The sequence below is a fragment of the Ixodes scapularis genome, unplaced genomic scaffold (genome assembly GCF_016920785.2).
Source record: "Ixodes scapularis isolate PalLabHiFi unplaced genomic scaffold, ASM1692078v2 PGA_scaffold2__306_contigs__length_199485367, whole genome shotgun sequence".
NCBI classification, from domain to species: Eukaryota; Metazoa; Arthropoda; class Arachnida; order Ixodida; family Ixodidae; genus Ixodes; species Ixodes scapularis.
In genome coordinates, this window is record NW_024609857.1 from 53,997,443 (window position 1) to 54,023,268 (window position 25,826).

Consider the following 25,826-nt stretch of genomic DNA (forward strand, 5'->3'; position numbering starts at 1 on the left):
TTTAAGCAGTTATTTATATGTCTATGCCTAACAGTCCGTGACTTCAATTTTTAAATTTACAGTACTATTTTAGCAGGTATGTTGGTCATCAGTTAGCCTTAAATACCGTATATGTCAACGTCATCGGCATGTGTAAGAGTGTCTGATCAGTAGGCGAGCATTTGGGGCTCTTACAACGGAAACGTAAGACCAACTATTGTAAGGAAATCTCACTATTAGGTGATTTTAGTGACGGGACATCCACCTCTCATGCATACTGGGGCGGGCGCATCATGTTATACATTTTAGATATTTAAACAAGACGAGTACAATAAATTTCTAGGAATGAATGCGTCGTGTAATCATTTGTTTTTGTTATTCCATTCATCGGCTGCATATTCGAAGGAACTTGGTGGACCTAGTGGTAGTGAATTTAAAACATGGCACTAAAATTCCGGTTTAAGCCAGTCTGCAATATTCAAAATTAAACCGATCTTTCCACATGTCGTCAAGGCGACACTTATGACACGACGTTCCCATGACAATATTCTGCTCACCGACATCCGACGTCACAATTTATGCTGTCTAAGGAAGCATCGATCGCTTATCGTAATAATTTTCCGACCTCATACAAGGACCACTTCGTCATTCAACACAACGACAAAACATCGAAAAGGGCATGCTCCCCGATAATTAGGGTAATACTACACTTTACCCTTTCCTTGTAGGAGTTGACACTATCGTAATTTTTGCTTGTAACTTTATCACGGTGATGAAATATAAGACCATGCTTGAGCGGGCGTTGTCTACCAGCTAAATGCCGCAGCCAGCATGAGAAAGTCTTCTCTCTGATACCCGCTCACCCGTCACCGATGCCTCGGTGCCTCGAAGAGTGGTCGCGAAACTAGTAGAAACATGCTCCTATTACGTAGAGAAAGATAGAGAGATAGAGATGGAAATAAAGCGGGGTCAAGCTAGGCGCGGAACATCAAACAAACTCGCTCCGGCTTTCTGGGAGGGTGTACGAAACGCAAAGCTCGAAGCATCAACAACAACAAGAACGGCAACAACGCTAGAGCGACGGCGACACCGCTAACCACCGGGAGCGGTCTCGAGTTGGGTTCGTTCCGGACGTGCGCACTGGAGCACCACTGGCTGTTCTCCTTCGGGACTTGTCCGGAAGGCGTCGTCACCGGAGAGCGCACGAACCCAGTTGTCTTGTTCCCGACACCATCAAGTATACGTGTCACGGCGTGGTCGCCTCCGGACCACGTCATCACCTCACCACGACCGCTTCTCAGGGGACGCGGCCTGGCTTGTCTTGGGTAACGGCGACTCCTCCTAGTGAACGAACGACGGCACCACCACGTGAAGAACCACCCGCCGCTAGAGTGTTTTTCGAGTAGCTGAGTCTGTCGGTGCCTGTCTTTTAGGGTTTTTTTTCTTCTTTTTCGGGGCGATGCGAGATAGACGTGTCACTCCGGTGCCTGGGGGAAGCTGTGACTTCGAAGCGGAAAGGCGAACGATCGGCTCTACAGTGTCCTACCGTCCACATGGTAGCACTCCGGATCTCACAGTGCGGCCAAGACGGCGGAAGCAGCGAGGGCCAGCGCTGACGAGATCAGTGCCACTGTTGACGTCACAGAGGTGGAGGCTCGTCCGCAAACACGGTAGTCCTCCTGAAACAATAATAAAAAAGAAACTTGTATCCATCATATTGATAAGCCGTCGGGGAGCACAGAATACGCCGCTTAGGCATTATGCGTGCGTTGTGATTTGTTAAGCTTCGGTACGGAACACTTTAGGTAGTTTCGGATGTGTTGCGCGCGTGACAGACTCGTGGTCTCTGCAGGTATATCAGAATGGTCAAGACAAGTCCAAACTTATGCCGGTCACGCAACGACGTGAGATCACGTGGAGAGCTACGCTTCGTCATTGGGAAGCCAGCTGCGCTCGCCGACAGTCGTCTGTTGCCGCAGGCTCCCTGGAGTCATACTTGTTGTCCCTTCCCTTGCAAATAGCGAGTGCTTGCAGATCTGGAACGTGGGGCACCCGGTATTGATGGTAGAGCTGCAGAGCATCGGCTCCCAGGGTCACATGGTAACATGATGCAGCAGACGGAGTATCTCTTCCAGAGCTATATATAGGGGCCCTGACCTCATCTCGCTAACAGCACCGCCACGTGGCCACTGCCGCCGCTGCTACGGCCGCAGTTCTGGCTCTTCTTCCCGATAGCGCTCTAACGAGCAGCCGAAGTTATTTTGTAGCGTAAGCTACACTGGACGAGGTTGAGCAGTTTCGCGTGGCTCCCAAAGAGCCGTTCTGCGCATGCGCGAGGAGCAGTGACGTCGCACGGCGCACAGCTGGCGCGCCGGAGCCGCCGCCGCCGCCGCCGCCGCGCCGGTCTGCGCATTCCAGAGTGACGTCATAGCCGCGGCAGACGCACTGGCGCCGCCGCGTGCCCAGCTGTGCGCCTCCGTTGCGCAGTAGCCAAGTCTGACGCTGCACCGAAGCCGCTAGATAGCGCCTCTCATTTTGTGCGCATAGGCTCACGCTACGTATATGCTGGCATAGCCGAGTTAGCCACCGTAATTTTTTTGTTTCATCTCAACATGGCAGTGTCCTTTTTTAATCTCACGTTCCGTGGCTAATCTCGCGATTGAGAGTATAGGAGGTACCAGGTTACAAAACGTCACCTTTGCATGGTCGGCGTAACACTTGTCGGGGCGCCGTCGATACCGAAGTGGATGCTGACAGGGCGCCGGGTCATCAACTGGAATGAAAAAAAAGAAAAGGAAACCTTTTTTTGAACCGAAGCTATAGGCCAGCTCCGCCTCGACCGTCTCACCTTCAATGGGTGCTTGTAAAGGTGTCGGTGGTGGATCGCAGAATACTGGAGCACACGGCATCTTCGATATGACCAGGATCACGTTTGTGTAGCCCACTCGTCCCACGCCGTACTGCCTGCGCACACCGGTTTGCGAGATCAAAACTGGTTTCAACAAAAAGATGTGCGAGGAAGAGCTGCTGCTTTGACTGTGCACGTTCACTCTGAATCTGGACATATATTTTATTTTTTTTAAGCAAGCCATATTTTTAGAAGTACACAGAGCTAAACAAGCACATGCTTCCTTATTGAATTCAAAACTTCAAGCTCATTGCAGACAGAAAGAAAACAAAAATTGCTAAGCAAAAATCACTTTTGTAGTCTGAATTGAGCCGAGGTACAGTGTATGAATACCTCTGAAAAAAAACGCGAGCGTTTTCCTTACCAAGATAAGTAAATTCTACTTTCACGAGTTATTAAACCGATTCCACAAAATCTTAGCTGAAGAATGGCTAAACTTAAGACTAAACCGATTTGTATTGCCCAACTTCTGAACCCATTGCAATACAAGCGACGCGCAGAGCTACTATATATAGTCAAATACACATTAAGAATGCGCCAGAAACTTCTCCCTCACCCACACTATCATCATCTAGTGTACCTCCGCGACGCTCGAATAGTACCCCACCGAGGCGCACATCGCACTCACGTCACGTTGCTCATCATGGCTGTTTCTTTTCCCCAGTTTGTCCGTGGAGCAATTCGATACCATGGCTGGTGCGTTATGCTGCTTATTTTTTCATTATTTTACTTGTATCGAGCTGTAGCTTCCCATCTGGGCGTTACACACTGCTTTAAACCACTCGTTGTTTTGGACCACGCTGACTATAGATCCCTTTCGAAAGTCGCGTGCCGATTATTAGAAGGTTGGAACCCCTCCATAATGGCGGAACAACTGCATCGAGGTACGTGCAAGTCATTCCATGAGATAGCGAACGTCGGAGCGCGGCAAACACTCCGAGCCGATGAGCCACTCAAACAGAGTAAAAAATGCAACGTCACTAAGCTCATCGCCTTTTTCTGTGAGTTTTTTTTCCAGTGTGCCGTGACGTTGAGGTTTTAGTCCGCCATTGTGTAGGGTTTGACAGCTGCCAACAGAGGACAGTATTTCGAAAGGGTATATAGACCTTTCCAATCTCATTTTTGTGGGCTACAATCTTTGCCATTCTGGGCTATGGAACAAGGAGGGCATCACGGCAGCAACACATGGAGCACGATGCCTAAAAACCTCTTCTTCATACCGCAGATTCTGCTGCTACTGCATCTTCCCGCTTATGAAACCGGGACGACGAACCTGCACGTCATCCCCGTTTTCGGGGATGATAGAGCATCAACAACTGCGCATGGGTGAGACAACGGCAGCACGGGACTGTGACGTCACCATGGGAGGTTATAAAACCACAACACCCGACAACTTGGCTCAGAGGGCGGCACGGCAGCAACACATCGAGCACGATGCCTAAAAACCTCTTCTTCATACCGCAGGTTAGTTATGACTCATACACTAAATGCTTTAAACCAAGTTCATACTGTTTAGTTGTGCTGCCGTGCCCCAGCCAATGTGTGAAGTGTTTGAACGAGTGTTGGTTGAAGTTGTGTCTGTTACTCGGCGGCGATATTGAGAGCAACCCTGGTCCTGACGATCATAAGGAATTGGTACAGAGCGTGTTACATGAAAAGGGTAAACTGTTTAAAGAAGTTCTTGAAATAAAAAAAAATAGCATACGTCTACAGGACGAGCGATTTAATGAAACAAACACCAGACTCGATCAGTTAGATGAGGTTGTTAAAACTACCAGGGAAACTGGGGGAAAACTAGCTGTTCTGGAGGGCACAGTGCAAGAACTTCAAAGGGCATTGCACGAGCAAAACAAAAAGCTTGTAGACTGCAAAGACCGATCTCGTTGAAACAACCTCATTGTTTTTGGACTTCCTGAACAACGAGGTGAAACACGGAACGACCTGGAGCAGAAGGTTATTCACGAAACAGTTGCCACAAAGCTAGGTGTAACCGTGTCATCTGTGGAGCGCATTCACAAGCTCGGTAGATTAAAAGAAGGAAAATCAAGGCCCGCTATACTGCGGTTGTTTAACAACAACGAGAAGCAGGAAGTTTTAAATAACTGCAAAAAGCTAAAAAACACCGGCCTGTCAGTATCCAATGATTATTCCCAGAGCACTCTGTTGAAAAGAAAAAATCTTTGGTCCTCTGTACAGGGCGATAGACAAGATGGCACCAGGGTCAGACTAGTGCATGATAAGTTCTTTGTGAACGGAGAAGTGTACACGTGGGATGATGAAAAAGACTCTAGGGTGAGGCTGAATGCTTGGAGAACACCGCCAAATAGCGGGGAATGACGCAATGATGATTGTCAACAAGCCAGAGCCATAACCCAGCTTCGTTTGATTTGTATTAACGCACGAAATGTTATGGATAAAAAAGAGCGTCTCGAACATGTTCTAATGCTCTATGACCCGCATGTCGCGGTGATCAGTGAAACTTGGTATACCTGATTGTGACATTTTCCCTCCCTCCTACAACAGTTTCAGACGGGACCGCGTTTCTAGAGGAGGTGGCGTAACCATTTTAGTTAAAAAAGCTATCCCATGTGTCATTCTTGAGCAAATAGAAAACCACAAAAGTTTTTGCTGCAAACTAAATTTATGGGGTACTAACGTTGTGATAATTGGTGTCTACAGAGCTCCATCTGCACAAGCTGAATTTCTCTATAAGCTATATGATCACCTTAACCACTTTAGAAACCAGAAGTTAATAATTGCTGGAGATTTTAATCTTCCAGATGTCGATTGAACAACTCTAAGTTGTGATCTGACTAATACGCAAAGTTCAGGAATTCTTCTTGACATGATCCTCGGATATAATCTCACACAAATGGTAAAACACGCCACGAGAGTGACTAACGTGTGCAGTTCCATCTTAGATTTGGTTTTCGATAACACTTGCTTTGAAACTACAACCATTTCTGTCAGTGAGGATTTTTCCGACCACAAGGTTGTCTATTTTTGCTCTACTCTTCATACGGTGTCGTCTGCATCAACCCCTAATATTGTGTACGTTAAAAACTACAACCAAGCAGACGACGTTGCAGTTTTAGACTACCTTGATTCACGTTTCGAAAACTTTTCTGGTGATGATGTGAATATTTTATGGAACAAGTTGACAACTATTGATAAAAAAAATTTATACCCGTAAAATGGAAGCGTATTCGGGTTAACAACCCGTAAATAACTCGAGAAATTATTCAGTTAAAGCGTACGATTAAGCGACAAAGGAAAAGACAAAACCCAGATTTGGGTGTCATCTTAGAACTATGTAACACACTAAAGGAAAAACTGCAAGACTCAAGATCATTCGATTTCACAAATACGCTTCGAAACTTTTTCCGGGAAAACCCACAAAAGTTCTGGCAATATCTGTCTAACGGAAATAAGAAAGTTGAGCGGCTTAAAGAAGGCGACACGATAATTGAAGACGCCGTGGTTATTGCCGACACATTCAATAATTACTTTCAGGGAGTTTTTACGCCCTGTAGTGAAATTTTGTTGTCTAATGCGGATGATGAAAGCGACATGACTTTTGAAATTTCATATCATGGGGTGGTATCTATGCTATTAAACATTGATAAAAAAAAGGCGCCGGAGCCTGATAACATACCAAGTGACTTTCTTAAACGGTATGCTGAATCACTTGCTCACTTCCTAACAGTCATTTTTCAAGTTTCATTTTTAACAAGTTCTCTATCCAATGACTGGCTCAGAGCACACGTTGTACGCGTTCATAAGAAAGGAGATTACACACTCTAAAAAAAGCCCGTGAGTCTGCTTTCCCACACAACACTCTGAGGGCCAATCACCGCAACTTACGGAGGCAGCTCAGCGAATGACAATACCGAAACATATGTTTAGACAAAAAAACGAAGTCTGAGTTGTGACATTAAGCAATGCAAGCGTGACGTTTTGCATTGCTTAATGTCACAACTCAGACTGCGTTGTTTGGTCTAAACATATGTTTCGGCATTGTCATTAGCTGAGCTGCCTCCGTAAGTTGCGGTGATTGGCTCTCCGAGTGTTGTGCGGCAAAGGAGACGCACAGACGTTTTTTAGAGTGCATGTCGGTCACTAACTTCCGTCCGATATCTCTAACCTGTCTATCATGGAAGCTTATGAAGTTTATAGTGGTAAAATATCTTAAGACATTCATAGAACGAAATAATCTACTTTCTGATCAGCAACGTGGGTTTAGACAGGGGTTTTCTACTGCCACGCAACTGGTAACCACGGTACATGAGTTTGCAACAGTTCTTGATGGTGCCGGCCAGGTAGACATCATATTTCTTGATTACTCAAAAGCGTTCGATAAAGTACCCCACGATAAATTACTATTTAAACTACATCACCTTGCCATCCATCAAAATATACTTAAGTGGGTAGCTGCTTATCTGCGTAATAGATCCCAATTCGTAGACGTTAACGGAAGTTACTCTCGCATTTTGAAGGTTACATCGGGGGTGCCACAAGGTTCCGTGCTGGGAACATTGTTATTTTTAATATACATTAATGATCTAGTATCCTTCCTGGGCACGGACTGTTCAGTTCGCTTATTCGCCGACGATTGTGTTATTTTTTTTCCACTATCACCTCTGCCATAAATCGAGAAGTTCTGAACAATAAACTTAATCGTTTGGCCAGTTGGTGTAAACAATGAAAAATGACAATCAATTATGACAAAACTGTTCACCTCTGCATGACAAATAAGAAACACCCTTTAAGACTTCAATATACAATCGGAGAAACATCCATCAATGAAGTGTCAGAATACAAATACCTATAGGTGTAACACGAACTAGTAACTTAAAGTGGTCAAAACATATTGATAACACATGATAAGTTCAAACGCTTGCCGAAAGCTTGGACTACTAAGAAGAAAACTCTGCGAGGCACCAAATGAACTCAGAAAACTTGCTTATTCGACAATCGTCCGACCCGCTATAGAGTATGCTAGCATAGTATGGGATCCTTTTACAAAGAAAGATATAGGACAACTCGACATGATACAAAACGTAGCACTGAGATTTATCTACCGACGGTTTAATAGATTCGATTCCCCAACAGACATGTTACGTCTGTCCAACCTTCGAACATCACTCTTACTCAACGACGAAAAATAGCTAGGTTAAAATTTCTCTATTCTCTTTATTTTCATAGATTGGGCATTCAGCCACAAAGTTATATCTCACAACTTGACACGCGCTCGACAAGGCATCGTCATTTACTCGCCTTAACCCCCATATTTGCAAGAACTAATCTGTACAAGAATTCGTTTTTTCCCAGAACCATTGAAGATTGGAATAAGTTGCCAAACGAAGCCTTCGAAACTGAGATATCTTTTTTTTTTGTCGTATCTTTAATACTAGCACCGTCATCACATTACAACCTATTTTCGTTTGCTGCAGTTGTTGTTTTTTGCTTTTTGAAATTTGATTTTTTTCTCTAGGGGGCAGTCTAGTCCCAAACTGCAATTTGTTTTTGTTTTGTTCATGCGCACCTTTGAAAACCTCTGTTACAAAGTGTGGTTTATGCTGTATGATAAATTGTATAACGCAGCCTTATTGTATATGTACGCGTTTGTGTTCATGTGTTTTGCCGTACGTATTACTATTATATTTATTATGTATGCTATCCCTCCTGCTTGGGCCCATGCGGGGCCTGCAGTATATGTAAATAAATAAATAAATAAATAATTAGGTTCTGAGCTTGCGGAGTCGCTCTCTTTAACGGAATATAAGACGCAACGCATGGCGTCCGCAGCTTATGCAACATTTTTCGCCTGGGTGACGCGCGATGCAAAGGTCTATATTCACTGACAGCTCAAAGAACGCAGGGCGTGACTTCTCATAGTCACGCTTGTTGCCTCGTCTTTCCTTCTTCGGAGTTCTTATCGAATAAGACCTCGATTTTATTGGCTACAGAGTGAGAATATAGGTTTTTCCATCGCTTATCGCCAGGGCAAAAAATGCCGAGACACTGAGCTGTGAAAACATGCGCAGCGTCTGATCTACCGTATAGCAGAGCAACAGCGCATGCTCAGAAGACGTTCCACTGCCCAGCAGACAAAGATGGCAGCGCGAAGAAGACGATTTTTGCAGAGGTATGTATGGGGCTCGCCACACCGCGTTCCTTAAAGGAGCTGCGCAACAATTTCAGTGCTTTGCTTAAATAATTTGAGAGCTGATGTCTCGACCTTTCTGAAGTCAAGAACAAAAAACCGTTTTTGCCTGCATGTCCTAGTTTTTATTTTAAAAATGGACAAAGATTGAGGTTTTCGGCACCTCTCAACTCCTTCACCATCTTCCGAGTCACGTGCGCTGTGACGTCAATGGGGGACGCGCGGGGTTCCGGTGAAGCTGTCTCTCTAGAGCCATCAGTGAGCAGCGAGAACCCACTCGCTCGCGACCACGTGACCCTGGGCTTACGCAGCGCGATCAACATGGCAAAAGGAAAGTCTCATCCGTTTCTGGCCATCCCCGTCCGGTTTTGCCCCCGTTCCCCTCCGGCTTTAGGCGGCTGTTCGCGGTAGCAGATGGACGGTTTTGTTGACCTCGGATAGATGGCGCCACTAAAACTCCGTATAATAAAAGTTTTGTCGATGATACCAGGTTTTTGACGCATTCATATTTATGTTGGTACGACAAGCTTTATAGAAAAATACCTTTTATCCAGCAGGTATTTGAACAACTTTCTATCTCTCGACAAGTCCCCCATTGACGTCACGCCACGTGCTTCTCATGGCCGCCGTTCGCGGCTGCAGGTCGGGAAATATTATCATTTTTGCCTCGCGATTACGCAGTGGAGTTGCAACATTTTGAAGGAAGGAGATTTGTTTTGTGTCCTTTGTGACAAGGTAAACAATGTCAAAAGTAGAAGATGCAAGCCCTTTCAACATTAAAATCGTTGCACAGCTCCTTTAAAGGGCCCCTGAAAACAAAACGCAAACGAACAGAAATGTGTTTTTAGGCGGTCTGGTTGGGACACGCGTGTCAAAAAATTAATTTTACGCAAAAACAATTTTTTTAGAGCAATATTGACGGCGCAAGACACGATTTAGTCGGTGGTCACCTCATTTCCACCTGTTTTCTCTCTCCGCATTTCGTTTAGGTGGAAAGAGCGAATGGTCGTCTCGTTGGGCGAATGACCGTTCCGTGACGTTATGGACTTTGCGCGCAGAATTTCAAATAAATCTCTCGCCGTCAATATTGCTCTAAAAGATTTTTTTTTTGCGTAAACTTAGTTCCTCGACACGCGTGTCCCAAGCAGACTGTAACATCTTTTTTTCTTTTCAGGGTTTTCTTTTTAGGTGCCGCCGGCGACTACAGTCCATTCGGGCCAGGCCTTATAAATAAAGCAGCTCTCCTGGAGCACGCACCTGGAGCAGTTCCCGCAGTCCAGGCTGCTCATGAAGTAACTGCTCCGGTTTCCGAAGTGGTACAGGGCCTCCCTGGTGGTGCACACGCGGTAGTCGTCCGGCGCGTACGAGCTCTTGGGGGCCACCTTGGCCGACTGAGCACCCAGGGTCGTCAGCGACCACAACCACCTGAGCCCATGTGCCGAAAAAAAAATATGCTGTGCTTTAAGCGGCAAGTGACAAGCCTCACGCCTCACGCCCCAATTTTAATTTTACAGCGCAATTATATTCTTTTAAAAGGCCAAGTTAAAGAAAAAAAATGAAGGACGCTTAAGTTTTCGGCTTTAAGAGTGGAACGCGATTGCGTTATTGGGCCCCGTTCCCATCACCTTCTTATTCGCTTCTCATGTTCTTCCTGTCGGTCAGCAGGAAGTGCGGTGGACATGGCCTTGAACAATAAAAAAAAAAAAAAAGACAAAAGACACCCGTTCTAGGTAGTAGCGTGTCTGGCTCGGAACCGAAGGGTCGTGGGTTCGAATCCCTCCTAAAGGTCTTCCAATTTTCCTTCAAGGTAAACGAGTTATCCTATAAAGTGAAATGATTTTAGACATGCGGCGACCTTTAATTCGCACTACGTGTTATGTTTTTTTAACCACTTTCATTCCACGCTTGACGTCATGCTTCCCGTGAGGGTTGCGTGTTTGAAATTTCCGGGCGAGGTCATGTGGCTGTAACGTTATGACCCTGTCAACCAATGAGGATTGTCACGCCACCGACACCGTCTTTTTTGCGACACGATGTCCTTAACGCTACTCGTTAAAAAAGACTGTGATAACACCAAAGGCCACAAGATCCTGAAACTTCAAAGCATCCGATTGGGCAACGCCTAGTCAGATGTCGCGCTGCTAAGCCGGAACACGACATCGGCGCTTTTTTATTTTGCATTTGGCCTGGAAAAATCTTGACGAGCATTAAAATTTACCGAATTGACTAGTATCCAAATAAGCACTTTCGACTACACTAGATAGTTTTCGTGGTACCCTTTTAGCAATAATAAAAACAATAATAGAAAACAATAATAACCATCGCTTGTTTGTGCTAACTAGATCGTGCTCTATACATATCCATGTGGCGTTCATGGCCGACCTTTTAAATTATTCCAACAAAAACTGGGAGTACATTTGAAGAGTGTTCTCAATGCACGATGGTAATTTTTGGTTGGTGCTGCAGTTGCTTGGAATTAACGAGGAATGTGTCAAGAATAAAAAAAATAAAAAATAAAAAAAAATCTGCGGAGAGCAACTGTTAGCTCATCATCGAGTTATTACCACTCTTCGTGACATATATTCTAATATTTATGAGTATATATTCAATTAACTTCTTTAGTTTTCATTTCCCCCACGAAACTCACTACGAGCATTGTGTTCATGCAAAACATTTGTTATAACACGGTGTAATTTTCGTTGTATAGCTTTGGAACAAGTAGTGAGTGGTGAGAAACAGGGAGGTGCTCAACAAGCCCTGTTTTTGTCGATATAGGTCGCATTGATTATATTATGATGAACAAGCTTTTTATGTAAGTCTAATTTGCAAGTTAAATAAATGATGACTCAAACGAGCATAGAAGTGAAATTACACATATATTTTAAAAAGAATATGGCTTCTCTGAACTGCATAAAATATTACAATGAGTTGAAACCCGAAGGAAAGCTAGCGAGTTTTTATTTCTAGTCGGGTCTTCAATTTTATACGTAATTTAGGTTACCGGTAGAAGCTAGACGTTACCGGCGATTGTCGAAACTTTCTAAAGGAATGCTGATAGGTCCCATTGTCAGGAGGACCGTAGTCAATGGATCTGGTGTGTGGGAACGTGCTCTGGAATGTTCTTAAAGGGATATTCACACGCTGGAGAAATTCCTCCGTTCGCTCCCCGGGATGGACATCACGTGGTAACAACCTTAAGCTTTTGCGCAGAGCCGTGCTGGACGTAGACATCCCAGGGGGAGGGGCGAGCTTTGGTTCGGGCTGCACAAGCGCTGTCCGCCTTGGCTTGGGACCTCTTTTGCGATTGGCGGCATTTTATTTGCGTCTCCGGCATTTTTCCAGATTTTGCTCAGCGAGATGCCGGTGGTGGCATGGGCATCATCCAACTTGCTGTGGCTTGCCAATGATATCCTCCAAAGCATTTGAAGGTGTCTTCGGTATTCATCAATGCCATCTTCAAGCCGCTCCTCGCACAACTAGTTTTTGATTCCACGTTCTTTGTGTTGTATCTAGCAACTCAAGAAGCATCTTTCTTTTAGCAGGATGCAGTTCGCCGTCTTCTGTATCTAACCGCGCTGCTGCCAGATTCGCGTAGTGCCGTTTTATGTAGCGATCGCTACATGAATCTAATAATACTAACATCCCTCTTGGCTCCTCGCCGTTTGTGTGAATGCTTGAGTAGGGGAGGGAGTCCCGCTGGTTCCGCCGATCACTGACGTCTCGCACTTCCCTTTCCCGTAAACCATCCCTGTGTGGCCCTTAAACACGGTGACAGAATGGTATAAAAAAAAAAAAGACAAAACTACGTCGTCTTACGTGTATATCCAGACTTTGAGTAGTTGCCTGAAAGGAAAAAGAAAACAAGTCTTCAACATGACGAAAAGTTTGGTAATATACTACAACAAAGTGCAAAAAAAAGTATGCTCCACAAATCTTACCAAGATGCCGCGTCTAACACCCAGCTGATGTCGAAGATGTGAAAAATGTCTTTTAGAGGCTGCAAGAAGAAACAACGATAGCATTTTAATTGGTTACTTATACATACTCATTGTTCTGCCGGAGTGAATTAAAAGGATGGGATTAAATTTGCTGTACGCCTGTAGATTTGCACAAAAATAAGTACAAGCGCGCTGGCTCAGTCCACGCGAGAAGAGGAGTGTTTCAGGTATCTTGTGCCAAGGGCTAAAAAAAGTTGGTCGCTTCGCGTGTTGAAGAACGCAGTATTGTTCACGGTCCTATTGAGGAAGTAAAAAATTTTTTTCCGGTTTCCAAATTGGTTAATTTACGCAAATTAATGAGCTAACTTTTGAATAATAATTTATGTGCTAACCTTCTTATACAAAAATTGTCGGACGTTTTGAGTTACATCCCATTTTGTCGTTTTCATCAGGTAGCCTCTAAGTGGCTAATTTTACTGACCCTTAAAAAACAACAAAAAACAACAACAACAACAAGTGAGATCAAAAAAAAGGTCAGACAAGACACATGAGCGATGAAAACGGGCGCCACGCGGCAGTTTCCATAGCAACTTGAGTGGACGGTGTGACGTGAATGCTATACCATGCCACCACGTTGCAGCTCCCGCGCAGTTTGCTATAGGAACTGCCTCGCGGCGCCTGTCTTGATCACTCACGTGTCCCACCGCTTTAGGGCTTTTAGTCACGTGTGATTTTTTTTAAATATCTCAGTCGCTTTCTTTGAAGCTCGAAGTAATTAGATGCAGGAAGGCTACCTTGATGGATACGGCACAATTGGATATGTTTCCCAACACGCGCTACAATGTTTGATTGGATTTGCGCCCACATTATTTTAAAAAGTTAGATAATTAATTTATTTGTGTTGATTAGTCGATTCGACACACCGCAAATATTATCTTGACTTGCTCAATAGGACTGTGACCAACACTGCGTTGGTTTGAGACGCGTACCGTGCGCCAGCTTGGCACAAGTTAGCGGAGTCACCGAAGATTTTTTGTATATTTCTTTTTTAATCATAAAGCGATACATAGTAAAATATGATCAGTATGTCGTGGTTTAAATTGTTCAAAGCGGTAGCTTTATAGGACCATTTAACCCAGGCGCCGCGTATGCACGAAGTCTGTGGGTTGTTCGGCTCGTAACCGCTAAACGATCTTTAAAAAAATCGGCGACCAGTGCCAGGGGTCGAAGCCCGGTCAGCGGCGCGGAAGCCGAAAGCGCTGCTGACTGAGCTACGGACGCGGCAGGCAGGAACGGGAGGAGCAGAAGCACGAGGTGTGAGAAAGCGCGCGGAGTGGAGGGGTGTGGAAAGGGCAGAAAAGAGGAGCAGAACCAGGTGGCGTAGAAAGAGGGCGCGGAACGAGGAGTGAAAGGGGCAGGAAAGCGCACTTCCCCTTCTTGGTGGCTTAAAACCGCCAAGCAATTTCGACAAAAAAAAAAAAAAGAGAAAGGCAATTGGCGCTAGGGATTTAACCACGGTCACCAGCGTGGAAGCCGAATGCGCTGCGGATTGAGCTTCAGATCCAGCACGCAGAAACGGGAGGAGCAGAAGGATGTGGTATGAGAAAGCGAGCTGAGCGGAAAGGGCTGGAAAGGGCAAGGAAGAAAAGAGCGGAAACAGGTGGTGTACAAAGAGCGCGCGGAAGGAGGAGAAGGAAGGGCTGAAAACCGCATTTCCCATGTTTTGTTGACTCGGAAAATTCAGCGCAAAAGCCTTATATCCGGTTGGTGTGTAAGGAAAGCGCGCGGAGTTACAAACATACAATGGTATGACGTAATCTGTTTTCATACTGATGTCTGCCCTAGGCCCCACCTGAACTAAGAGCACCACCCACCCCAGGCACTTGAAGACAAATGGTCATCCCAGGCACCACTCACCCTATAAAGCTATCATATTTAAACGCGCTTGGTACAATGATCAAACATGCAGATAATTAGTGTTAATATACAGTAATATACAGCTCACAACTCAAGAGTCAGTTGGGTTGGGCGCTACTGCACATTGTAATATACAAAAATGTATTGTTTACTTGATGGTATACATCAACGAATCATTACTGCAAGCGGTGAGGTAGTGAGGCGTTAGGTGGAGATGCGCTCGTTTACCAACATGGACGACCTCGCTCCTGCTGTGTACTTCCGCACTCGTGGGCATCGAGACTCTGTATGCAGTTCCTCAATCCTGCGAAAGCATGTAATTTCACTCTTAGAAAACGTACCTTAACGTACTGTCATCTCAAGAGTTACAAGCACCACTGGAGCGCCAGCTTATACCAGACTACGAATGTCGGCCAGTCCAACCGACTACCGGGGCGACTGATACTGGCTTGTGGCGCAAGTCTGGTAGGCTCGCAATGGCAGATGCACACGACGGACCGAAGCGCGATTTTAATTCGCAGACCGCGATCTTGTCTGCACGTCCTCCAGCTTTTCAACCAGTAAGATTTTTCTTGCAGCAGCGGCGAACTAAAGAGTTCGCCGCTGCGTGAGGGCATCTCCAATCCCCCCTTCGCGAGCCCAAGATTCCATCGTTTCTCCGTCCAAGCCTCCCCTCGAGCAGGACCATGCTTGTCTAATTCCTTGGGTTAGTAAAGCTGGTGGTGTGCAAGCCTACCACGGTGTTCTGTCTTGCTCGGTATGTAACATGGGCACACAAGGATTCTCATTAGTATAATACAATTAAATGCAAAGGTGCGAGCGAGCTGGACAAGGATGACGGATATAATCCCTGGAGCTGTGTTTGGAGATTTGTGTTTTTCCTTTGTCCCTCTTGTTCCCCTTCTCCAAAAATAATTTTTGTCAAGGATTCTTTTTCGCGGCATTGCCGTGACCGTAGCGTCAAACGTCGCTTTCGCTGTTGGATAACGGTGCCAGAGTGCGCTGAGGGCGTTTTGCCGCCATGTGGGTCCACAAACAGGTTTGGTTCGTCCTCGTTGTCGTCTGCTCGTCGTTTCCTCCATGTGGATGCCCTTAGGAGACGGACGGTCCGTCACGTGATCAATCCGTCCGCGGATTAGTCTGTCGTGTGAATCGGTCATAAAGGATCGGATGCACTTGAATGCGTTTAAAGAGCAAAGACGTTGCTGGTTCACGATATACATGCTCTATGTATGGTTTTCACCTATTTCCATCTGTAAATCAATGTCATTTTGGTTGTATGACCATTTAGACAACTGGGAGTTAATCTGTTCTAAAATGTGGCAGGTTGTGTCATCACAGTAGAGGTTCATACTTCACCAGGGGAATAATACTGATAATCTGAGGTCTTTAACATGCGTCACGCTACAACGCCTTTCTGCACCAAACTCTACAGGAGTGAAATAGTTTGTGTTTAGCCTGTGAGTATTCGCTCCCCATTTAGACGAGCTTCACGCATTCATTCCCTCAAACCGTAGAATGTTCGCATTTAGCTGTTGCATGCTCGCTGACGCAATGCTTTGTGCACATACCGCGGGATGAGAACGTTTGCGTCAACAGACTGCCAGCACTCACTCCTTTCGTTTCTGTGAATAGACCAGCTTCCGGGTGATGTTCTTCTGGGATTGTCTGGCGATTGCAGGCAGCTGATAATTGGTAGGGTGAGCGAACGCGTAGGTCCTAATGGCTGAAGGTTTCAATTTCGGAATTTATAATATCTGTTGTTTCCTTCGAGCATTAGGCCACCTGATATTGACAGGTGTTCATCTGCCAATTAAAAAGAAATAAAAAAAACACCTTATCCTGGCTTTGGAACTTACTTGAAATATACTGATTTCTTCAGCATGTCGTCCATAAGTTCTGGGTCTACTGCTCCGACGAATTTTCCTACCTGCAGAAATACATTGATATAATGATATTAAAAAAAGGCACCATAGTGTCTACATGCCTTGAAAGGTGAATCTGACAGAATAATTTTCGAGCAAATTCGTAAAAGAGAAGTAGTTGTACAAAGAAAAGTTATAATAATTTCGAAATATTTACTTTATCACAGTAATTAAGTTAGCACAATGGTGAAAAAGAAAACACACTGCTCTATGAGCACATTCAGTTTAGAGAAGGTGTCACCAATATGAAATGCTTTAAAATACCCACTATTAGTTTTTGTAAGAAATCGCTAAAATATTTTTAGAAGACTGTGTAAACATAATAAATGTAAACAATTGTATTCCATGTTTCATAGTTTTAACAGAAAGACAGCAAAACTTTTCAGACGAGTTTAATTTTCTTAATCTTGAGCAGTTGGCCAATTTCCCTTTGTTAAAACTAAGTCTTTATGACCACGTGTATGTAGTCACCCGCACAGCAATAAATGCGCATCTATTCTCTTACATTTTCAGCATGATCATCACCGCTTGATGTGATAATGAAGCCGCCGTCGTCGAGAAGGTAGCAGATTACGAAGTCCTGAGTCGATGAACCGAATAAAAGTAAAATTAGGATTCTTGTTTCCGACATCTCACGATGCAACTATGCACAAATAAGCAGGACTCGTCCTCACCTCGTCAGCACAACGGAGGTGGCCGCCCGAACTTCCGTTGGCAGACATCGTCATAAGAGACTCGTGAATAATTCTCTCTTCTACCAAAAGGCCTACGACTGAAAAAACACAAGAACATACATTCCTCCATAAACGGCACCAAAGGTGCTCTAAATTTGCGCACAGGTCAACAGAACCAACAGGATTGTCGGGAATAAAGCCTCGCCTTGTCTCGAAAATAAGAGCATCTCGTTTTTCTAAGTCACTGGGCGAGTGTTGCATCGACGAATATGCTCTTGTACATTAAATGTCGCGGTATTTCTGCCTTAACTCTAAAGGAAAGTGCTAATGATGGTGATAGTCGCCGGGTCCTCACTGATGTTACATCAAAGCTTAAAACCTCGAAACCAAGTACAATAAGATTAGGTTTGCGTTTTTAACGTAGAGGTACCGCAAAAACTCGGCAAGTAGCTCAGTTTAATCACGTGCCAGAACTGCTGGTCATTATTGCCTCGTTTCAGTAGATTTTGCGTTTCGTTCGCGAGGAGCTCCAAGTAGTCACTTTTCAAAAAGTACGTGCCATCTATAGTAACTCTGCGCAATTCTCCGAGCTCGCCATTGGTTGGGCAGCAACTTCGAGCGTTTGGACACAAGGATTATGTCATCGCTCGGCGTGGACTGAGACCAGCTCATATCGAGAACGAGGGCTATAGGTCAACGTTCGGCAAAGACTCGCATCCAATCACATGCTTCTTTCCCATGAAATGGCGGTCTCCAATGTTGCTTAATAGGAATTTTAAAAAGGGTATACTATTCAACTCGGCTATATTTCACCTCAAAGCCCCTATACTACGTTACAGGGCGAGACCGTCATTAATGCGTTTCTCTAGGAAGTTATTTATTAGCGTAAGGGAATTGTATGAGACGAGCACCTTGCAGAGCTGCTTTCAAGCGCGTGTGTTTTTGATGGCTTTGGGCGCAGCTTGTTAGATAGAGCACATATAGACGTGCTTACCTGCCGGCATCAGCTCTGCCTTTTTTATGTAGACGTCGACCGCCTTGGCCGCTATGATGACATGTTCTTGGGTGGCATTCAAACCCCAGCTTCCTGGCGAAAAAAAAAAGAAGAAAAAAGGTGGCTTCGATAACAAAAGAAGAGCCTTCTTTGTCGATCTGATTATACGTGTATCGGGATATACCGGCAGAAGGTGCATGTAGATAGACTAGTAGGAGAAGAAGATAAAGGTTACTCGTTCCACTGCCCGTCATGATGGTCTTGTGTTCTTGTTCATGATGCATGATGTCAGAAGTGGCTTTTCTTTAGCCTGGCCATGGAGGGACTTCGCCCGCTTGATGGTTCGCTTCTCTCCGGAAATGTAGCGGACAACTGGCGCAAGTTTAAGCAGCAGCTACTGGAGCTCTACCTGGCCACCACCGAGCCGGATAAGGCACGCACCGACACACAGAAGGCAGAAAGTTTCCTCCACGTCGCGGGTGCGGTGATGCCATGGAAATCTTCAACACCTTTGGACTGACAGACAAAGAAAGAACCAGCTACCGCGTCCTGGTGACAAAATTTGAAGAATATTACACTTTAAGATGCAATGAAACTTACGAATGCTACAAATTCAGGACTCGGACGCAAGCAGAAGGCCAGTCGTCCGAATAATTTTTTCGAGACGTAAAGCTAAAAGCTCGAACATGCAATATTGAGCAGTTGTTCAATTCTATGATTCGCGACCGGATTGTCTATAGCGACACCGACACGCGGGTACGCGAAAAGCTTCTATGCGAAGATAACATGACCTTGGAAAAGACAATCACACTCTACCAAACGACTGAAGTAGCCAAGGAAAGGCAAAGGACTTGGGACAATACAGAGAAGAGCGTGGCACCTGTAGCCAAGCAGAAGGACAAGCCCGCTGCAAGACCAAGCAACATGGAAGGTGCAGCACGCACTGCAAGCCTCGAGAACGCCCCGCATACGGCAAAGCATGCCATGTATGCCGCAAAAAGAATGACTGCTTGACTTGTTGAAAATTCAAGACCACAGTCGACAAAGTGAGTAACCAAGACGAATTTTTTTTGTTTTTTTGTTTTGGGCATCGGAAATGGTTGTGCTGACTGGATCATACCAGCGATCGTTTCTGACAGAGGAGTTAAACGGAAGGTCGACAATGGTTCCCAAGCACACCTGCTACCGTTATCGACTTTCAAGAAACTAAGGGGAGAACGTGTGCCAAAACCGTCGAGGGCGGAACTTCGCAGCTTCAGCGGAGGTATCATGGGGAACATTGAAATTGCCGAACTGCGGCTCAAAATCAATAGAATAGACGCAAGCCTAGACTTCTTTATCGTTAAGAAAGCTAGCTAGGCACTTCTCGGACTCGGAGCATGTAAGTCATTTGGGTTCATAAACCATGTCCACACCGTGACAGGTGCCAGTGACCATGCAAAAAAGATCGCAGAAACCTTTCCAAGACTATTCGGTGGCCTCGGATGCACCATGAAAGAGTATGAAATGGTTCTAAAAGACGGAGTCAAACCAGCCATTTAAGCAGCCCGTCGGGTACTACAGCATTTGAAAGCACCTCTCAAACAGGAGCTGTTCAGAATGGAGAAGGCAGGAATAATAGTCAAAATGGAGGAACCGTCAGACTGGGTCAGCGCGCTCGTCGTGGTTTGCAAGAAAGAAAACAAAATACGAGTGTGCATGGGTCCCAGATTTGTTAAAGAAAGCCTGAAACTCGAGCGGTACGAAATGCCGAGAAGAGAGGACATCGAAGTGTAGCTGGCTGGCGCGTGATTTTTCTCCAGGTTAGATGCCAACGCGGGTATCCCCCAGATCTCCCTGGATGAAGAAACGCCACGCATCTGCATCTTCCGCACTCCGTTTGGACGATACCGTTTCAAGCGTCCTCCGTTCGAAATTTCGTCCGCATCGGAGGTTTTTCAAAAGACAATGTCACAGATCTTCGACGGCCTACCCTATTGAAAGATATTTTTTACCGGAATGTCATTTCCAGTAAAAGTCTATTTTACTGAATTATGGGACTGTTTCCACTTCCAGTAAAACCGTAGTTTACCCGAATGTTGCCGGATGATTTACTGGAATGTCACCAATCGTTGTACAGGAATGTTACCGGATTTTTACCGGAAGTCGATTTCCCGTAAAAAATTTATTTTACTCGATTATGGGACTCTTTTCACTTCCAGTAAAGCCAGAATTTACCAGAAGATCACCAGATTGGCCGGAATTCACCGTGTTTTTTCTTTCTTTGTTCGGACGTCAACGGAAGGCACTTAGAAGGGAGCATGTGAACAGTTGTTGGTTATGTTTACCAGATGCTGGACGATTCGGTAAAAATTAAAGTGGCTAGTCCATATAGGCCAGAAGGTTCCATATATTCATTTAACAGGGGCGATACCAGTGAAACAATTTGCACAGCTGTAGAAAAAAGCAATCAGACCAAATAGGAACAACCAAGTTCTTTGCCGCAAAAGACATCTTTCAAGATACTCACAATGCCGCTGGGTAAATTCCTAGACGCACAGTAGTTTAATTAATAAAACCGCGCAGGTGCACCACACGGACACACACACGTATACTGTCAGCAGCACGCATAGCGAAAACCACGAACGCGCGGAGGGAACATCCGCCGCTGTTGAGAAATCCCGGGCACATTCACGATGTCGTCCCTGATGCCGTCGCCACGGGTGCAGCAGGCGTCAGTAGCACGCTTAGCGAAAACCAGGACCGCGCGGAAGGAACATCCGCCGCCATTGAGAAATCCTGGGCACACTCACGATGTCGTCCCTGATGCCGTCGCCACGGGTGCACCAGGCCTCAGTAGCACGCTTAGCGAAAACCACGACCGCGCGGAGCGAACATCCGCCGCCGTTGAGAAATCCCGGGCACACTCACGATGTCGTCCCTGATGCCGTCGCCGCGCTTGCACCAGGCGTCAGTAGAACGCTTAGCGAAAACCACGAACGCGCGGAGCGAACATCCGGCGCTGTTGAGAAATCCCGGGAACACTCACGATGTCGTCCCTGATGCCGTCGCCGCGGGTGCACCAGGCGTCAGTAGCACGCTTAGCGAAAACCACGAACGCGCGGAGCGAACATCCGCCGCTGTTGAGAAATCCCGGGCACACTCACGATGTCGTCCCTGATGCATTCGCCGCGGGTGCACCAGGCGTCAGTAGCACGCTTAGCGAAAACCACGAACGCGCGGAGCGAACATCCGCCGCTGTTGAGAAATCCCGGGCACACTCACGATGTCGTCCCTGATGCCGTCGCCGCGGGTGCACCAGGCGTCAGTAGCACGCTTAGCGAAAACCACGAACTCGCGGAGCGAACATCCGCCGCTGTTGAGAAATCCCGGGCACACTCCCGATGTCGTCCCTGATGCCGTCGCCGCGGGTGCACCAGGCGTCAGTAGCACGCTTAGCGAAAACCACGAACGCGCGAAACAAACATCCGCCGACGTTGAGAAATCTTGGGCACAGTCTTTTTCGCTCGCTGGATGCTTCTGAAGACGGACGGACAAAGAGGCATAAGAAACAGGTCACTGAAAAATATATTCTTTTCATCTGCACACCCAGCCGCTTTGGAAGATACAGGTCGCACACATGGAACGAGAAGCCGAGACTGAGCGTTCCTTCCTGGCCGGCCGTTGCTCGTTGACGGACAAAAAAACCGGTTTCCTTAAAAAAAAAAAAAAAAAGTCAGCAAAACGACTTTTTTGCATTTTCCCCACGAACCCAATGCGAGGGTAAGAGGGTGCGTGGGGACTCCTCCTTGGTGCGAGGCACCATAATTACACACGTCCCCGGCTCGTCTCGGCTTCCCCTCCCCTCGCGTCGGCTTCGAGTGAAGGTCGGTAAACGGGGAAGCGAGTCACCCGTTTCGGGTAAGATTTCTAGGAAAACCGGGTCGTCTGGGCTGCCGGTGACATCCCAGTGAAATCTGTTTGCCGGCAAATAATCTACCAAAGACTAGTAAACTGGTTTCGGATGAAAACGGGCGAAAGAGCCCACCTTTTTGGATCGTCAAAACAGTTCACTGTACGGACTCGTGAGGATTGCAACGTCGTCCCGAGCTAATACCCGCACTCACGAGAATGCCGCCCGAGTGGTCTCGTACCTGCTCTGGCCCAGACTTTTGCCTGTCACAAATATTAATTAAGTTGCCGGTGATCGCTGTCCACCTTTTTGGATCGCCAAAACAGTTCGCTGCACGCAATTCTTGCAGAATTACAACGTCGTTTTGAGCTAAACACGCATTCACGAGAATGCCGCTGCATTGGCGGCCGCCATTACAAACACACTCCCCCTGCTCGCCTTGGCTTCCTTGACTTTAGCCGCTCCCCTTGCGTCGGCTTCCAGTAATGTTCGGTGTCCGGCAAACGAGAGTGTCTTCCAGTAGGATTCCAGCGGCGGGTAATCGAAAGTGGTTCTGGTATAACTTCCAGCGAAAGTGGCTACGCTGGTTTGTTGTGAAAATGAGTGGATATTAACCCGTTTCCGCCGAATGTCACGGGAAGTTTTTGCCGGATTTTAACCGTAAGTGGCTCCGGTGAAAGGTCCGGCGAAATCTGGTTACTGGAAGTGGCGGCCAGTAATATTTCCACCGAAGACTGGTAAACTGCGCTGGTTTCTGGTGAAATTGAGTGGAAATTAACCCGTTTCCACCGAATGTCACTGGAAGTTTTTGTCGGATTTTTCAATAGGGTACCGGGCGTTCAAGATTGATTGAAGCATTTATTATGTGAACCATACCTTGGCCGATTGGGCCTCATGTGACATGGGGGAGGGGAAAAGGGCGTTTAAGGATGACGATGGGTTGATGTACCGTCCAGTCCCGGAGGACCGGAGGTAGGAGATGATTGATGAAAATACTAGTGTTCGGTTAGCAGGTGCTGACGTCGTCGGATGGGTCCATTCCCGTAGGGTCGTTGGTCGGAGGGGCGGCGGTAGACTGTTGATTACCGCCACCCGTTCACGAGATGTCCCCGCACAGGACCATACCAGTTTGCATCGACGAATTCCTCATCTGGGGTGCCACGCGTGAGGAGCACGATGCACGATTCCAAAGAGCTATCTTAGCGGCACAAAACGGGGGCCTGATATTTGATAAAAAAAGCCTCTTCTGTGTCACAAAAGTCACCTTTCTGGGCGACAGGGCTTCCAAAAATGTCATACAACCTGACACCTCAACTGGTACAAAGTGTCCTAGAGATGCATGTTCCGAGGACCTAGAAAGGAGTCCAACAGATGATGGGTGTCGTCACCTACTTCGGCAAGTACTTGCCACGACTTTCGGACAAGACCGAAATGTTACGAGAGCTTCTAAAAGACGTATCACTCTTCGAGTGAACTCAAGCTCATGAAAAGGAAAGACAAGACATAAAAGCGTCTTTCACAGCAGCGCCAATGCTAGCTTTCTTTGATCAGTCCCTTGTTACAAAAGTGTCCACAAATGCCTCAAGGTACGGCTTGGGTGCAGTGTTATTCTAACAGCATGGAAACGACTGGCGTCCAGTTTCCTTATGCCTCAAGAGTGCTGACCGACACTAAGACAAGGTGCTCACAGATCGAGAAAGTAGCGCTTGGAAATGTCTACGGCTGCGAAAGATTCCATGATTTCATATATGGTAGAAAAGTGATGTTGAAACGAGTCACAAGCCGGTGATATCAATCTCCAAGAAAAACCAAGGAGACATGCCTTCAAGGCTTTAGCGCTTCTTCATCCGTATCATTAAGCACGACTGCGAGTTCCAGTTCGTCCCTGGCAAAGAACTGCTCCTGGCGGACACACTTTCTAGAGCGCCATCAGGAAGAACCGCGTTTGATTAGAAGGAAGATGACGACGTTGAAGTGCACGCAGTCTCAGTTCTGTCGATTCTGGTGAGTCAGCATACACTGAATTGTTCGGTTTCTGCAACTCGTGATGGCCAGAAGTTACACCGAATTGCGCAAGTGCTAGAGGCACTTGAGACAATTGAGGGACCTTTCGAACCTTTCGCTTCAGAACCGGCCATCATAAATGGAGTTCTGTTTAATGGCGCAAAAGTGATTATCCCCAAGTTTCTGCGCAAAGAAATGCTAGCAAGAGTGCATGACGGACGCCCTGGCCTAGCCAAATGTAAAGAAAAGGCAAGAATATTGATGTTCGGACCCGGCATTGCGACGGAGATTAACGCAATGATCGGTCGCTGCGAGATATGTAAATGTTTTGCGTATCGTCAACCCAGCGAGCCTCTACTAATGCGACCAACACCCAGCGAGCCTAGGAACGTGGGGGAGCAGATCCTTGCCAGTATGCTGGAAAATCATACTTTGTGGTTTACGACGCATACTCCAACTTCCCAGAGGTTGAACCTCTACCGGACACGACGACAAGCACCGTGGTCAGCAAGCTTTCAGGTATAATAGCGAGACACGGAATACCTCTATAAGTCAATTCAAACAACGAGCCACAATTTGTGTCACAAGAATTTAGAGTGTTTGCTTCCAAGTATGAGTTTAAGCACGCGACCTCGAATCCAGGATTCCCACAGTCCAATCGTCTGGTCGAAAAGGGAGTGCAAGTCGTGAAGCGACTTATGAAAAAAAAAAAAAACTATGCAAGCGAGGACTTTTTTTTTGGGGTTAGCTAAATTACAGGTCCTCGCAATTGGAAAGAGAAAAGTCACCTAGTGAGCTATTGATGGGTTGTCGGATTTGTTCCAGAATACCCGATTTTTCAACTAGTATCCACGGAAGCGTCGTGAAAAACAAACAAAAGGAAGACAGGGGCCAACGGCTACCAGACCTGCAACCTGGAGATATTTTCCGCGTGCGACACGACGACGGTTGGACTGCGAAGGCTCAGGTCGAAAACTCTGTCGCGCCAAGATCGTACAAGATCATCAATCAAGACGGGCGCGAGTCCAGAAGAAATGGACAGCATCTGCTCACAACCTCCGAGACCTTCGATGCCCCTGACCATCCAGAGGGTTACGCAGCTAGTAGCCAGCTAGAGCACTGAAGTACCCACTTCACCTGCGGCAACGCAGAAGAGTGCAGAGAATACTGTAGCAGTAGCACCCGCAAACTGTGTGCCACTGAACGTCTCGCGACGCCGCGGCAGCAACGCTGCACCGGCATTCCTGTTCGCACCTCAGCGCGGTTAAGACAACCACCCCGTCATCTGGGATATGCCAAAAACTTTAAGCGGATTCCCTGAGTCCGCAAGTTTGATATTCCCGCTCTCTCGGTAAAGAAAGTGGGGTGTATCGGTATATACCGGCACGAGGTGCATGTACTTAGAGTAGTTGGAGAAGGAGATAAAGAT

The 25,826-nt window shown here is 46.4% G+C and overlaps 1 protein-coding gene across 1 annotated transcript in view; it reads right to left on the reverse strand.

The window, feature by feature from the left end:
- Positions 1-1,088: 1,088 nt before the first annotated feature.
- LOC120844880 (voltage-dependent calcium channel subunit alpha-2/delta-1) overlaps positions 1,089-25,826 on the reverse strand; it is an 86,606-nt gene continuing 61,868 nt past the window's right edge. The window contains exons 28-38 of the mRNA XM_042291394.1: positions 18,502-18,594; positions 17,508-17,605; positions 17,339-17,413; positions 16,768-16,838; positions 15,137-15,212; positions 12,992-13,050; positions 12,870-12,896; positions 10,311-10,478; positions 2,828-2,943; positions 2,676-2,752; positions 1,089-1,658 (exon numbers count right to left, since the gene is read on the reverse strand). Of these exons, the coding sequence (XP_042147328.1) occupies positions 1,551-1,658; positions 2,676-2,752; positions 2,828-2,943; positions 10,311-10,478; positions 12,870-12,896; positions 12,992-13,050; positions 15,137-15,212; positions 16,768-16,838; positions 17,339-17,413; positions 17,508-17,605; positions 18,502-18,594 (968 nt within the window). The 3' untranslated portion in view covers positions 1,089-1,550. The remainder of the gene's footprint in view (positions 1,659-2,675; positions 2,753-2,827; positions 2,944-10,310; positions 10,479-12,869; positions 12,897-12,991; positions 13,051-15,136; positions 15,213-16,767; positions 16,839-17,338; positions 17,414-17,507; positions 17,606-18,501; positions 18,595-25,826) is intronic.